At 43.9% G+C, this 15,442-nt stretch overlaps 1 protein-coding gene across 2 annotated transcripts in view; it reads right to left on the reverse strand.

The window, feature by feature from the left end:
• RYR3 (ryanodine receptor 3) overlaps nucleotides 1-15,442 on the reverse strand; it is a 557,080-nt gene that overhangs the window by 240,915 nt on the left and 300,723 nt on the right. For both annotated transcript variants that reach the window (XM_027083790.1, XM_027083789.1), the window contains exons 17-18: nucleotides 10,079-10,212; nucleotides 8,014-8,255 (exon numbers count right to left, since the gene is read on the reverse strand). In XM_027083790.1, the coding sequence (XP_026939591.1) occupies nucleotides 8,014-8,255; nucleotides 10,079-10,212 (376 nt within the window). The remainder of the gene's footprint in view (nucleotides 1-8,013; nucleotides 8,256-10,078; nucleotides 10,213-15,442) is intronic.

A 15,442-nucleotide genomic window follows, 5' to 3' on the forward strand; every position in this document is an offset into this window, starting at 1 on the left:
TATCTTTCATAAGATGATTTGTCATTTCCCGACCTAACTTAAAGTAGTGAGAGAATCATCTCTTAGGTTTTCTATGTCACACCATCTCATTCTGGAAGTTCTTGAAGTAAATTATCGTAACCGCCTCTCCCATCCCCCTACCAAGTTCTCAGTTCTATTGGAAAGGGAGCAACAAAGGGGCAAAAGTTAGGTATTAAATGGGGTTTCAAGCAAAACATTTACAAAGGTATATCTTGTTTCTTGATCATGGAAGCAATACACATTCATTATAAATGTTAATTGTGTATACAGAAAAGTATAAACAAGGAAAAAAATGTTACAATACATTTTTTTGACTTTTTCACATATATTTAAATATTCACCCAAACTGGGATAAGGTAGATTTTGTAACTTGTTTTTTCTACTTATCACATTGCAAATATTTGATTGTATAATGGAATATTCATTAGAAAATAGATTTTTAATAGCTTCATAATACGCCATGAAAAGGCAATTTTTAAAAAATCCCCTTATGATGACTATGTGAGTTCATAAATTTTGTACATATATCTATGCTATGTAATATTCCTTATCTTAGTTTAGAACTCTTTTTCAGTGGTTACTGCTATTCTAGTAATAGATTCCAAACTAAGTGGTGGATTTTAAAAGAGTGAAACTACTACATTCTCCTTAATAAAAAAATTTAGGTACCCCCTTGTGGTTGTTTTGGTTGACTGACAAAATCATATTGTATTCCCTCCCACCCTTCCACAAACAGTAATGAGGCTCTACCCTGTGCCAGATACTGTACTTGGGGCTGGGGATCAAAGACTGAGGATCCAGTTCCCACTCCTAAGAAATCCATAGTCTTGTGGAAAATAAACATTCAGATAAAGAACTACAATTCAGTATAACTATTGGAATGAAGGTGTACATGACGAGATGCCTTTAGAGGTAGAACAAGGTGCAAAGTCAGCCTGGGAGTATGGAACAAGTTAAAACTGGAAGAATGAAACGTTCACCAGATAAATGAGAAAGAAACGAGCATTCCAGACAGCAGGAACAGCTTATGCAAGAGGAGTGTATGAGTGTATGACATTTGCAGAATTGCTAGAGTTTGGTGAGGCTGGAACGTGGGGCTTTATGGGGGCCTGATGAGGGGTGATAGGGGAATAAAGGATGTAGAACTTGGACCACCGGCACGGCCACAGGGCAACAGCACCTAATATATTCGATGCATATTGGCAAATTAGCCTGGGATGGCCTCAGACTCTGTTTTTACAACTTTATACCTTGTTTCATCACTGAGGATGAAGAACAACTTCCTCATTGTAGGACCTACAGTCAACACTATTTAAAACAAAACAAATCTAAGCAAACTTGATGAGTGTGTAGGTTTGATACCTCTCCAATGTCTCCATTTGACAAGACTGAGTCCTCTCAGCTCCTTTTATGGAGTTTAGATATCCCAGGGTCCCAGAATCTTTCCCTCCTTATCATATTCAAGTCTGTAATTGGTATTAAAACTCAGCAAACTTTGCCATAATGGTCTCATTCTTAAGACTTCTTGTTTTCCCAGTAAAAACCAATCTTTCCTGCTTCACCTATTTCTTTTTCAATTAGTTTAACTTCTGGAAAATATCACTGTAGTCATTTGCACCAATCCTGAGAGATTTCCATGAATTTGGGAAAACCAGGAAATTATCGAAATGCTGGGTTGGACAACTACCTTTAAAAGTATCGAGATCCTTACTGGATAGAAATACAAATGAGAAGGACCTTTAGCTTTCTGAGATCCACATCAACAAGACTGACAGGGTTGAACTGTGACTCCAGGGCCCTCTCGTCCCACCCTCTCACAATTCACTGTTGGTTTTTGTGCCAGTCTGAGCCTCCGCCAGTAAAGATGAAGCGCACCCTTCATGGGGGATGCTCTTCATACGGCACTGCTCTGATGCCACCTGAGACTGAGTTCTGAGCTTTACTTAGCCTTCAATATGCCAGAGCACCAAGAGCCTTACTGAGGAAGGATGGCTGGGAGTGTCTCTCCTGTCCAGTCTGCTCTCTCATTTGAAAACCACCACCAGGACGAGAAGTTATGTCCTTGTGGTGAAGGACACTGTCTTTTAACTCCCGTATTCTAAGAGACTGGTGCCTAGTAGAAGTTGCTGCTGGAACATTTGCTAAGAGCATCCACAGGCAAATCAAAATCATAGTCTGAGCCTTTTTTTTTTTTTTTTTGCGGGACGCAGGCCTCTCACTGCTGTGGCCTCTCCCATTCTGCAGCACAGGCTCTGGACGCATAGGCTCAGCGGCCATGGCTCACGGGCCCAGCCGCTCCGCGGCACGCGGGATCTTCCCGGACCGGGGCACGAACCCGTGTCCCCTGCATCGGCAGGCGGACTCCCAACCACTGCGCCACCAGGGAAGCCCTATTGTGAGTTTTGAATGAACTATTCCATAGAGAGTAACTGGAAGAGCCTGACACATTGCAAACCACAATAAATGCTATTACTATTGCTTTTATAACTCCAGACTTGTTAATTACTTGGCTAACAGCAGATAAGCTTACCCGAACATTGTAGGGATATTATGTCCTTTATAATATTGGGTAAAAATAACAATATGGAGAATCATAGCATTGAGGGCTGAGTCTAGGAAAGTGATTTGAAAATTGAGTTACTCAAACCAATAAATCCCTTTATTGAAAGACTGTGCTCAAAAACTGTCACTTTCAAATACATTTACGATGTATTTGACGCTTTTAGCACAACCAATAGAAATGTGATGCTGTAGAAAGGAAAAGTAAACATGTCACAGTTTTTCTAAATCGCCTCAACTGCTTTTCCAGATATTAGGAACTCTGAGTAATCATCGGACCACCTACTGAGACAGTCTGGGAAGTCTTGTGGCCTCTGCTACTAGTTTCTTCTGCTAGTCTGAAGAAACCTCCCCTGACTTAGAGGCTCAGGACCACCTGAAGGTCCCAGGAAGCTTGGAAAGGCTGTTCCAAGCCTAGCATTTTTAAGATAAAGGGAAAAGCCACTTTATCATATGCCGTACATCTTCTAATGAACCCAAGGGTGTAATACTGAGGGATTTCATCTCTCCTGATGAGTAATGCAGACAATTGGAAACACTGTCGCTCAGCATTTCCATCGCCCCACGCACCGCAGAGTTTGGCATTATAACGTAAACACAAATATTCAGGCAATTGGAAAGCGAGAAGATCCAAATACATAAAAATGCTGGTGTTCTACAGCTACTCCTTGACCCCTCTCCACACAGCGCTAGGGTTGGAAAAGTCCAAGTCACAGTAGGGTGTGTTTTGATAGATGAACCGATACCCTGGAGCTCATCTTAGTAGGGAGATACGTAAAGACCCTCTCATCCAAGTTTGACTGTAGAGCTAATTTTTCCTCATGAGTCAGAAGTTCTAAGAAATCAGGAAATACAATTTCATTCCATTCATTTACTTTCTGTATCACTTATCTCTTGGGAAGGTGAATTCCTTTGCTTATTCCAATTCTGCAAGGGAAAAAGTTGCAAAAAGGGAAGGGTAGGTGTGATTTCCTCCTGTGAAATTGCTCCCTAACCAGTGACGTACTATATAGGCTGCCCTGAGCCAAATTCACCCCCGACTGCAGTTCTGAGAGGCTACGTATGTAAAGGCTACATCAGGAGGGAGAAAATGATGATAAGAAAAGAGCCATTCCTCCGAAAGGAGAATCACAGTGGCTGGGCTGACTCAGGAGTCTGTAGGGAGGGCTGGGCAGGGCTGAGATGGGGGATATTTGTACAGCTGTGCTTGAAAGTGACTTCATAGGCTCTGGTGGCTAAAAAGACCGATTAAGGCTGCCCTCCCCCTACCCAGAGAAAAAGCTCATTCATATTCCCAGGATGTCACTTTAAAACTTCCTTTCCCATTCAGCATGGAACCTGGGATCTTTTCCCCCTCAGGATGGGGCTAATCTCATGATCTTGAGTGAGAAACTCTGGACTTGGTCCTTATGATGATGGTTGACTTCATAGACACTGAAGGAAGGGAAATCATATTTACTTTGCATCTAGTGTGTGTCAAAAAATCCACATCCCTCGTTTCATTTAAATTTCCTAAGAGCCTTGTATCATCTGCATTTCGTCTGAGGAAACCAAGTCTCTGAAACCAAGTCTTTTTGCCTGGTTAAAAAACCCAAATAAGTGAAGAGCTGGGATTCAAACCCAGGCATACCTCCAAAGCCATGCTGTTCCTTCTTGAACTTCTCTACTGACAAAGTGTTAAGGGCTCTGCCATTCTTTCCAACTTCGGCAACATCCTCTGTGCTTTAATAAGTAGTTAATGACCAGTTCAAGGCAGTGGCTTAATTTGTACACATAGATAAGTTTAAAGGTAACGGACCATCCATGTTCCTGCAAATGGCATTATTTTGTTCTTTTTAATGGCTGAGTAATATTCCATTGTATATATGTACCACACCTTCTTTATCCATTCCTGTTGATGGACATTTAGGTTGCTTCCATGTCCTGGCTATTGTAAATAGTGCTTCAGTGAACACTGGGGTGCATGTATCTGTTCCAATTATGGTTTTCTCCGAGTATACGCCCAGGAGTGGGATTGCTGGGTCATATGGTAGTTCTATTTTTAGTTTTTTAAGGAACCTCCATACTGTTCTCCACAGTGGCTGTATCAATTTACATTCCCACCAACAGTGCAGGTGGGTTCCCTTCTCTCCACACCCTCTCCAGCATTTATTGTTTGTAGATTTTTTCATGATGGCCATTCTGACCCATGTGAGGTGATACCTCATTGTAATTTTGACTTGCATTTCTCTAATAATTAGTGATGTTGAACATTTTTTCATGTGCTTTTTGGCCACCTGTATGCCTTCTTTGAAGAAATGTCTATTTAGATCTTCCACCCATGTTTTGATTGGGTTGTTTGTTTTGATATTGAGCTGCATGAGTTTTTTGTATACTTTGGAGATTAACCCCTTGTCTGTTGCTTTGTTTGCAAATATTTTCTCCCATTTCTAGAGACTGTCATACTGAGTGAAGTAAGTCAGACAGAGAGAGACAAATATCATATGATAACACTTATATGTGGAATCTACAAAAATGGGTATAAATGAACTTATTTACAAAACAGAAGTAGAGTCACAGATGTAGAAAACAAATTTATGGTTACCAGGGGATAAGGGGGGGAGGAATAAATTGGGAGATTGGGATTGACATATACACACTACTATACATAAAACAGATAACTAATAAGGACCTTCTGTATAGCACAGGGAACTCTACTCAATACTCTGTAATGGTCTATATGGAAAAAGAATCTTAAAAAAAAAGTGGATATATGTATATGTATAATTGATTCACCTTGCTGTACACCTGAAACTAACACAACACTGTAAATCAACTCTACTCCAATAAAAAAAAAATAAAGGTAATGGACCTGGGCATTTACATCTCAAGGAAAAGAAGAAAAATTGTCAGACCGGTTTCCACTCTCTCTCCCTAGCCACCCTCTATTCCCTCCTGTAGTAAGTTAGAGCGTCACTTCACTTCATTTCTACATCAGACAATTACCCTTTCATCAGATAGTCCAGAATTCACTGCTGTCCTGGTAGAAGCCATTAACAGAAACCTTATTCCTTCTGCTGGAGCACACGATGACATATCCATCTGTAGTGCCTTCTGCTAGATATATGTTCCCTGTGTGCTGCTTGGAGAATTCAGAATGATGCCCAAACCCAAGGAAGCTTTGTGTTTTAGTGAGCATGAAAGGTGCCAATTTTGTAGATGCTGGTTTCTCTACATCTCACCAGATGCTGAAGGCTGAGGGGTGAAGTCCCCCAAATGCACCTATACGGAGTTATATTACTATGTGAATAATGTTCAGAGAGCCACAGTCAGCTTTTGAAAAACTGAATCCCAAGCCCCCTTCCCCTGTATTTCCAATCAGATGAGCCCTTGCTAGTAATGACCGTGTGGGCTCAGCACATCTGGCTTCCTGGTCTTGAGCGGACAAGAGGAAAGAAGGGAACACTGTACACTCCTGGGCACCGTCCACTCCTCGAACAATACACAACTGGATGGATGTCCACGTCCTGAAATGCACTGACAGCAGTCCTTTCTGGATGCACAACGAGTGGCTCGTCTGCCTCCTGACTCACTGATGTATTTATTCTGCAGACTTTACAAAGGGATATGCCACGGAGGGGCACGGAGGGCTGCGAAATCTAGAAAAGATGGAGTAAGTGTTTTCCTTTGAGAATGGTTAGTTTCTCTTTGAAACTAGGGGCCATTTTGCTTCATCCAAGGGTCTTGGTGACTTCGTATTTCCTTAACCAATCCAGAGTTCTTGTTAGGTGCAGCCTGGGATCCAGAGAATATGCTTGGCTCGTAGTGAGGACAGGGCAGGAGCTGAGTGGCAACCAGCAGGCAGGAGGTAATGATTTTCTCACCTCAATCCCACTCGTTCCCCCACAGATTCAATTTTATCAAACTCAGGAGCTGTAGACGTGTGTGAGCATAAGGACTCCTTCTTTTCAAATCACTTCCCCGGAGACAACTTCCTGAGAGCCTTATGCCATCTGATGATAATCTAAGCTAAAGGCTACTATGACCGTATCACCACGGAAACAGTGGCTCTACGATGGGGCTCTGAGAACCAAGAGGAGAAGATCCATCCCCACCCCCCATGAAAATGGAACCAGGGAAGGTTAAGCTGGGAGGATATGAGAACAAGACTGCCATTTCCCTCTAACCCATCATCCTGCCCTTTTGTACCTACTTTTGTCTGTACCACACTGTCCCCTGGGACACACAAAAACAGACACAGACGATTTCTTCCCATAAGTGATCCCAGATAAAGAAGTACCTAAATAAATACGTTTACACCATTCCTAAAAGTTAAAAAATGTTTATACTGAATATAAAACAGCACAAAATTACAAAAAAACCCCATACTGATCAATTGAAAGTAAAGACCAACGATAAGAAACATGTGACCAGGACCTGAGCTACTGGTTTTAGCTGGAAGCTAAGGGAAGAAGGAAAACATGATGGATAATGTAGTTCTCAGATACAAAAGAAAATACATAGTTTTGCCCTGTGGAGACAAACTTTTCCCTGGTACTGGATTTAAGGAGAAATGTGTGTCCTGGTTCCTTATGTAAGAGGCATGCAGCACAACGCTTACCTAAGGAATTTCTATAAGGGACACAGTGTCTCCAGTTGCAGTTTTACAAAAGGTACAGATAAGACACACTGTGGACAACAGATGGGAGGAGTAGAGCTTCTGCTGTGGGTGAAAGCCTGAGGGTTAGTTTTCCATTTTCACCCAGGCAGAAGCCAACCCATTTGTCCACAGGCACAGGCCATGGACATGCTTTGGGGAAGGCATCAATGTCTATATAAAAAAAGGAAGCTTTGAATTCCTTTAAGAGATTAGCATCTACTGTGTGTCAGGCACAGACCCAGACACCTTACAAAGTGTATCGTGAAGCAATATGTTGCATCGACAGAATGACGGACTTGTAGTCAGATGTGGATCCGTCCCAGCGTGATTGGGAGTAAGTTAATTAAACATCTTTGTACTCAGTTTCCATGTCTGTAACATGAGATCAATATTATCCACCTTAGGGAGTCACTGTAAGAATGAAATGAGAGAAAAAATGTACAAAAGATATGTAGCCTACTGCCCAGTAAGTAAATGCTCAGTCTTTTTCTCCTTCCCTGTTTACCCATATAATCTTGACAAGTCTATGCAATTAGGATTGTACAGAAGCAGACACTGAGCTTGAGAAAAGTTAAGTAATCTGTACTAGACCATGCAGCTGAAGTACCAGACTCATGGTTTAAATGCAGGACAGTCTCATTTCAGATGTGATGCTCTTCCTGCTTAACCACCTAATTAGTTGAGACTTGAGTCTATATCATTTCAACAAGAAGTGACCATCTCAGTTTGAACAATTTGAGCATCAGTCATCCTCAGGAAGAGATAAGGGGCCAAAGCTTTGGCAAGGTGCTCACCTGACCAAAGGTGAAGTCCATCAAAGCCGTAGGAGTACAGGTCATCACCAACACCGTTGCCCCCCCATCCTTCTCCGCCTCCGGGGTATGGGGCATAGCCTGAGGAAGAGGCCCAGCCCACCCGCAGGTGTGTGGGCTCTGCTGTGAGGAAGGGGTCCACCTGGTCGATGATTAGCTCGAAGTACCACTTCTTGTACTGTGCTGAGCCCTCAGCGACTCCCAGGAAGATGTTTGGCCGAATACTGAAATTAAACATGGGACAGGTGGCATCTACAGACTCTTAAGAAGTAAAAAAGCAAATTGAACGAGACCATAGGAGGCATCGGCCCAATTAAACCAAGGGCAAGAGCAATTTTGTGATTTTTATCTGGTTCTAAAGTACAAAAAGCTTCGAGCCTCCAACACTGGATCAAGTTCTTAGTGGGAGGTGTCAGGACAACAGTAATTCCCTTATAAAATATAAAGGATATCTCTTCAAATATTCTATTCAAGGCAACCAACATTTACTGAGTGCCATCCACAGGTAAAGATGATGAAAACATCATACAGAGTTGCATGATTACAAACCCTTGTTTCCTTCTCTAAGTGAAAGAACTGACTTACTCAAGTTCCATCTTCTGGTAAATTGGTTTAAGGACCCCCAAACCATTTTCATAGCATCAGCTTTTCCCCCTAGGCCTTATTAATAACAATGGCCTCTTGAAAGCATTAAGAAGTCACTGTTAGAAATAAGACAGAGAAAGAGAAATACTGCATGGTATCAATTACCTGTGGAATCTAAAAAAAAAAAAAAAAAAAAAAAAAAAAGAAAAAAATCCAACTCCTAGAAAGAGCAGAAAAGTGGTTTCCAGAGAGCAAGGGTAGGGTTGGGGGCATAGGGAGAGATTGGTAAAAGGGCGCAACGTTCACTTATAAGATGAATAAAGTTTGAGGATTTAACATGGTGACTGTAGTTGATAACACTGTATTGTATAGCTGAAATTCACTAAGAGAGTAGAACTCACACGTTCTCATTAAAAAAAAAAAAAAAGGTAAATGTGTGAGGTGCTGGATGTGTTAATTAACTCAATGGGGAGAATCCTTTCACAATGTATATGTGTACCAAACCATCACATCGTATATTTTAAATATCTTACACTTCTGTTTGTCAATTACACCTCAATAAAGCTAAAAAAAAATTCAAGCTTGATGACAAAAAAGGTGGAGGGGGTGTGTGGAGACATCACTATTAGGCAACTTTGTTAAGGGATAGAGGTTTGAATGTATCCAGCAGAAATGGTTAAAAAGCTTGGCACAAACTACTTGGAGTTGTCCTGGTTGGAATCCTACTCTTAGAGGTCCACTGGCCTGGGCTGGGGCTATGTCAGTTTCGGGTTCACAGGGGAAAAACGAGACTTGTATGCAGCAGAAAGTCTGTGTGATGCTTGCAGACCAGAGCCTGCTCTACACTTCTGAGGGGAGGTTCTTTTCTCACATTGCAGGGTAGAGAGCGGGTCTAGGTGGAAAGTTGCTGAAGTTGGTCCCTAGTCCAGGCCCAGTGAGTTCATGACTCCCATGTGGCCGCATGTATGGACCAGTAGGCCAGGGTTCTGCATGGGCCCGTGAACTTCATCCTGGCCTTCACAGATGGCCCTGGGGTAAACGGCCATGTGCCAGAGGACACAAGAAATCATGGTCTCAACATGGGACATCCACTCTATTAAAAGATTTTTAGAAAAAAGTGTTGGTACAGCAAAATAAAAATAAATACGTTAGGAAGAAGGTCTAAGAGATGCATTAATGTTTAATATAAAACGTGGTAGACCCCTCTCTCAAGGCCAAATTCTTTAGCTCTCAGATGATAATATTTACTCTACCTTTGGCTGCTTTACAGGAGAAGTTTGAGAAACTCAGCTGAAGGGATTGGAGCACAAGGCCCTGAAAAAGTACACATTTGCCTGGTCTCGTCTTACGCGGCTGCATCAGCACAGAAATGATGGGCAGGTGGCTTTGGAGTTGAGATCAGCCCTCTTCCTTTCCTTTCTGGGGACAAGATGGGCATTTGGAATGACGGTGGTGGCCTTACCTTGTCACATCGTTAATGAGCCGCGTCTGCAGGAGCAGGTTTCTCTGGGGCAGCAAGTTGTCACAGATCAGATTCTGGTTGGCTCTCACTGCGACCCCATTGCAGAGACAGAGGGAACACAGCACATCCAGAACCTGCAGCAGGACACACGCCACCAGACCTTAGGACCCCTGGGAGGGCACAGCAGGCAGGACCTGATGGCCACAGCACACGAAGGAAGCAGGTCTCGTGAAGGTGGGGGCCAGGTGACAGGTGCGAGGACCTGTTTAGAGTCAAGAAAGCTGCACCTGTCTCACCAGGCATGAGTGAGGGATGCCCGGGAGCCTGCTGCCCCTCGGGAAAATGAGGCTGGGCTTCTTTCTAACTGCTCTGCCCTAGTCTTGTGCCCCACCCCTCCAAACTAGGCATGGCACCTGTGCTCACTGTTCTGTTAAAGTGGGTAAGAGTCTGAGCTCTGAAGACAGCCTGTCTAGGTTAATATCCCAGCCAGGGCCAGGACTAGGGAGAGGTGAGTCATCTAGGGCACAAAACCCAGGCAAAACTTCCTCTCAGGGTAGGTGCTAGAAGGCCCTCCGTGGGCCTCAAGCTGACACTTGTGCTCCTGCCTGGCCCTGGGGGCCCTCTGCAGAAGATGAGTGAGCATTCATACAGTGCTTCCTGAAACACACTGCAATTCCCATTTGGCTACGGTCCTTTGCTCAGAGCAGGCTTGGGACTCACGTGGGTGGGACAGACAGGAGAGCGGGGCAGATTCTGAGTCTTGGGTCTCTTGCTGTGATATTATCAAAGTTCACTAAGATACCCTTATATTCCCAGAAATCCCGATTCAAAAACATGTCACCTACCGTTTCTTCCCCTTAGAGTGACAGCAAACCACAAGAGCAAGCAAACCAGGCGGCCCCTGAATCTACCAGACCCGTCGTGCACTGTCCCTAATCCACATCGTTCTCCAGCCACCTGGGAAGTGGGAACAGCCTCTGGCCGCTTCCGCCACGTGCTGGCCTGTCTGCCCCGCCTCCTTGTGCTGCGGCCTCATTCATACAGATTTTGTGTTCCTATTGTGGCAGAGCAAGCTGCTGGGCCAGGCACTCTCCTCCCTCTCCCCGCTACGGGGAGGACTGTGCAAACAACAGTGGCTAAATAACGGCCAGGACTGTGGCAGGCTGGGCTGACAGGGAGGGGGCAGCCGCAGTTCAGTCTCACAAAGTGACCACCGAAGACTCAATGCTTGGTGGGGTTGGATGGCTTCAGGTTGTTGATGGCATTTGTATCCATAATTCTCACAAACTAATTTTCTACCCGACTCCCTGCATGTCAATTTCATTCCAGATAAATACAAAGTACAATTACGGGACAAGCAGAAAAGAACCCCAAAGGCAGTTTTACGGAGGATTCTCACCATTACCACTCCATGAAACATATTGACTGTGGCACTGGAAATCCAGAGGATAATTTCCCACTCTAAGAAAAGAGCCATAGATGGCCAGGAAATTAAATACTTATCATCCAGCCTATCACACATTTTCATCTGTTTTGCCTTGGAGTGACAGCTGTAGGAGCCTTGCTGTCACAGCCGGAAGAAAAGCAGAGCTTAATCCACATACAATAGGAACAGTGAGAAGAAAAAAGCCTCGGTGAAAAGCACACAGACTAAGGCAGTAGTATGTCGCCTACAAATAAATGATGCCATAAATGTGCTGACATCGTTCAGGCTTTGTTTTAGAAGGCATTTCTTTGGGTAAAATGGGAAATAGGGGCAAACTCCCTTTTCTGAAAAAGTTTAAATGGGTTCTTTTAAAAGTGAAGGGTGCCGGCAATTCCACTCCTGGGCATATACCTGCAGAAAACCATAATTCAAAAAGATACATGCACCCCAATGTCCACTGCAGTGTTGTTTACAATAGCCAGGACATGGAAGCAACCTAAATGTCCATCGACAGAGGAATGGATAAGAAGATGTGATACGTATATACAATGGAATATTACTCAACCATAAAAAAGAATGAAATAATGTCATTTGCAGCAACATGGATGGACACAGAGATGACATACTAAGTGAAGTAAGTCAGACAGAGAAAGACAAATATCATATGATATGACTCATATGTGAAAACTGATTTTTAAAAAATGATATAAATGAACTTATTTACAAGACAGAAACAGACTCACAGATTTCAAACACAAATTTATGGTAACCAAAGGGGAAACGCGGAGAAGGGAATAAATTAGGAGCTTGGGATTAACACCCACACGCTACTATATAAAAAATAGATAACCAACAAGGACCTACTGCACAGCACAGGGAACTCCACCCAATATACTGTAATAACCTATATGGGAAAAGAAACTGAAAAAGAATGAATATGCATATACGTGTAACTGAATCACTTTCTGTACACCTGAAACTAACACAACATTGTTAATCAACTATACTCCAATAAAATTTTTTAAAAAGTGAAGGGAGTATAGATGGGCCAGTCCACGTGGGGGACATGCACACAGTGCTAGAGGTCATCTGTACTTTCTGACAGAGAGGGAGCATCCCAGTGACCTCTGGGATGAGTGGCTGGCTGTGGCAGGTACTGCCCAGTGGTCACCAGACTCTGCCTTCTTGTCCTGAGCAGAGAGGCTACATTTCCCAGCCTCCCTTGCAGTTCTGTGGGGTCATGTGACTGAGTTCTGCCCAGTGGAAAGTGGTGGATGTGATGTACACTGCTTTCAGGCCTAGCCCCTACCCTCCCTCTCTCTTTCCAGCTGGATGTGGAGATCCAAGGAAGGATTACAAATCCCAAGGGTCTCCTTATTGGGATCCAGCAGCGCTGGCCTCACCTAGGAGCTTGCCAGAAGTACAGATGCTCAGACCTACCCCCGGACTTACCAGATCAGAGCCTTCATTTTACCACGATTCCCAAGAGATTCATAAGCACATGACAGTCTGTGAAGTCCTGTCCTGGGGGACAGTGGGGCCGCTACACAGAAGGAGCCTGTGTTTCTGAATGACCACACAGCACGGAGCCCTCCCACTGGCCGGCCTCAGACAATGACTTCACTGTGAGAATTTGGGGTTGTCTGTCTTAGGCATTAGGCTCCTCTAATCTGTACACTGGCCCAACTTGAGAATTTCCCTGGCCCACTTTGTGGATTCATTTGCTACTTAGTTGTAATCATTTTCATCAAAGACACCACATTTCATCTAAGATCCTCTCTTGTGCTTTTAATCTCCATTAGTCACTACCCCAGACACAGGCTCCTGGGGGAATTCTGCTTTAAAGGTAAGAACTAGGTATTGTACATCCATGGACATATCATTTGGCTGTTGCAGTTTTGTCCTCAGACTTATCTATAAAAACAATTTTTAAAAATGCAAAATGTACTTAATTCTGTGAATTTTTGGTCAAGTTGTATATTTGAGAAATGAGTGCTTTGCTGCCCCTGAGGAACAGATTCTGTTCTCGCTGTGGATGCACGAACTGGGTGGTTGGGAACGCGTCTACATTGGCTGCCTGGGAACTCGGAGGTGATTTTATGGAGCTACTGTAGCAGGTCTGTGGGAGTTGATGGTTTGCTTCCCTGTGCTCTCTTCTGCACCGCCCCCTCCTGCCCCAAATCCCCACCCCGGGTTAACTTTTCAGGTCTGATTTATACCTTCTCAGGACCAATGATATTACTACTTTACCATGTATGTTTCTCACAGGTGGCTCCAAATCCTTGTGAAACAAAGAAGATAATAAAACATATTAATCTGTGATAACAGTGAGCAGGTTTGGAGTAAGGTAGGTTGTGCTGGGGGACAAGTGAAAAGGGCATAGTTTGCTTTTATTATTCCATGCTTACTCCATGGAAAAATTAGAGGGTAACTGTTATAATTTTCAGTAATTGTTCTTTTTACTACTAATAGCCATCTGTTGGATGAGATGAGACTTGTACGTATATATGAGCTACCAGCCAATCATTCAAGATGAGACAGGAGTAGATTCTGGCCCTACGCATCCATTCCTCTAATTCATTCATCACACCTTCAACAAACATGGATTAAATGCCTGTCGTGTATAACGTATGAGCTGGGCACTATGGGGTTTACAAGGTCCCTGCTGTAAAGGAACTGAATCTCTGAGAGAAGTATACATGTAATATAAGGACAGGCAGAGTGAAAACACCATGTAACAGTGTGCACAGTTGTACAAGGATTGAGGAGAGGAGATCGTATCCAACTGGGATTCAGAAAAAGCTTCATGGAGGGGGTGGCATCTGAACTAAGTTTTGAAGACAGATACAGTTTTGACGGTTTCTGGAAAAGCTGAAAGAAGCCATCGCAAAGCTGGTTATTTACTAAGTGTGCTCTGACCGTAAAGCAGCCCTGGGAGCGACGAAACGAGGGCATCCTGTCTAAGGGCTCCTCTTGACATGTGCCCACAGCTCGTGGCTCAGGCCACAGGTTACTCGGGTGCTCATCAATTACCCTCCTTACACCTTGCAGACAGGAAGGAACATGTTGGAACGTAGCAAAGCTGGGCTGAAGCAGGGGCCTCATGCCTGCTTTTGATTTACCACATTTGGGAAAGCAATGACAGCCCCCAGATATTTCTTTTTGTTCTTTGCCAGGCAATTTCACAGATGCTAAGGACCACAGCTCTTTTTTGTTGTTTCCTAAGGACGATGCATGTCATCTAAGCAGTGCTACGGAGGCTTGTTCTCCTGGACCGCCTGAGACATGTCTCCGATGTGCAGCGCCCCCATCTGATGGTGAGCAGAGAGGGCCAGTGACCGAGCTGGGTTCTCTCCACTCCACATGAGCCCAGCAGCCATCCCTCACATCCAATTATGCCATCTGCTCTTGAAATGCACCCCCTCAGCCTCGGAGTACCTGCCTGCTCGCTAACAAGTCATCACAGCAACCCCCATATATGGGGCAGATGTCGAAGGGTCAGGATGAGACATATTTTAATAGACTTTCCCGAGATCATTGTGGCTTAGAGAGATAATAACATAACAATGGAGATGTTAGAACGTTAAGAGACCTCAGAAATACTTGATATAGCATTCCACCTTCATAAGTGGGCTGGCGATGGCTCCATTTTACGGCTGAAATGACTGGGGCGCAAGGTCACACACCTGTTTTGTATCAGAGGGAGAGCCCCACAGCTCGCCCCCTCCGGCTTGTTCACGCAGATCCACTTACTTCACCTGGTTTGACTCATGGCAAGTCTGATTTCATTTAAGAACATGCCATGTCGCCAAGACTTTCTACATTATTCTAAATCTGATTTCTCTACAGCTTCTTTACAAAGCTTGGTATTAGCTGTTTCACTACTAAAGCTCTTGGACCCGAGGGTGGGTGCGAATCCTGCAGCTGGCCTTGTACGG

Source organism: Aethalodelphis obliquidens, unplaced genomic scaffold (genome assembly GCF_003676395.1).
Source record: "Aethalodelphis obliquidens isolate GAN/ISIS:26980383/991018 unplaced genomic scaffold, ASM367639v1 scaffold51, whole genome shotgun sequence".
NCBI classification, from domain to species: Eukaryota; Metazoa; Chordata; class Mammalia; order Artiodactyla; family Delphinidae; genus Aethalodelphis; species Aethalodelphis obliquidens.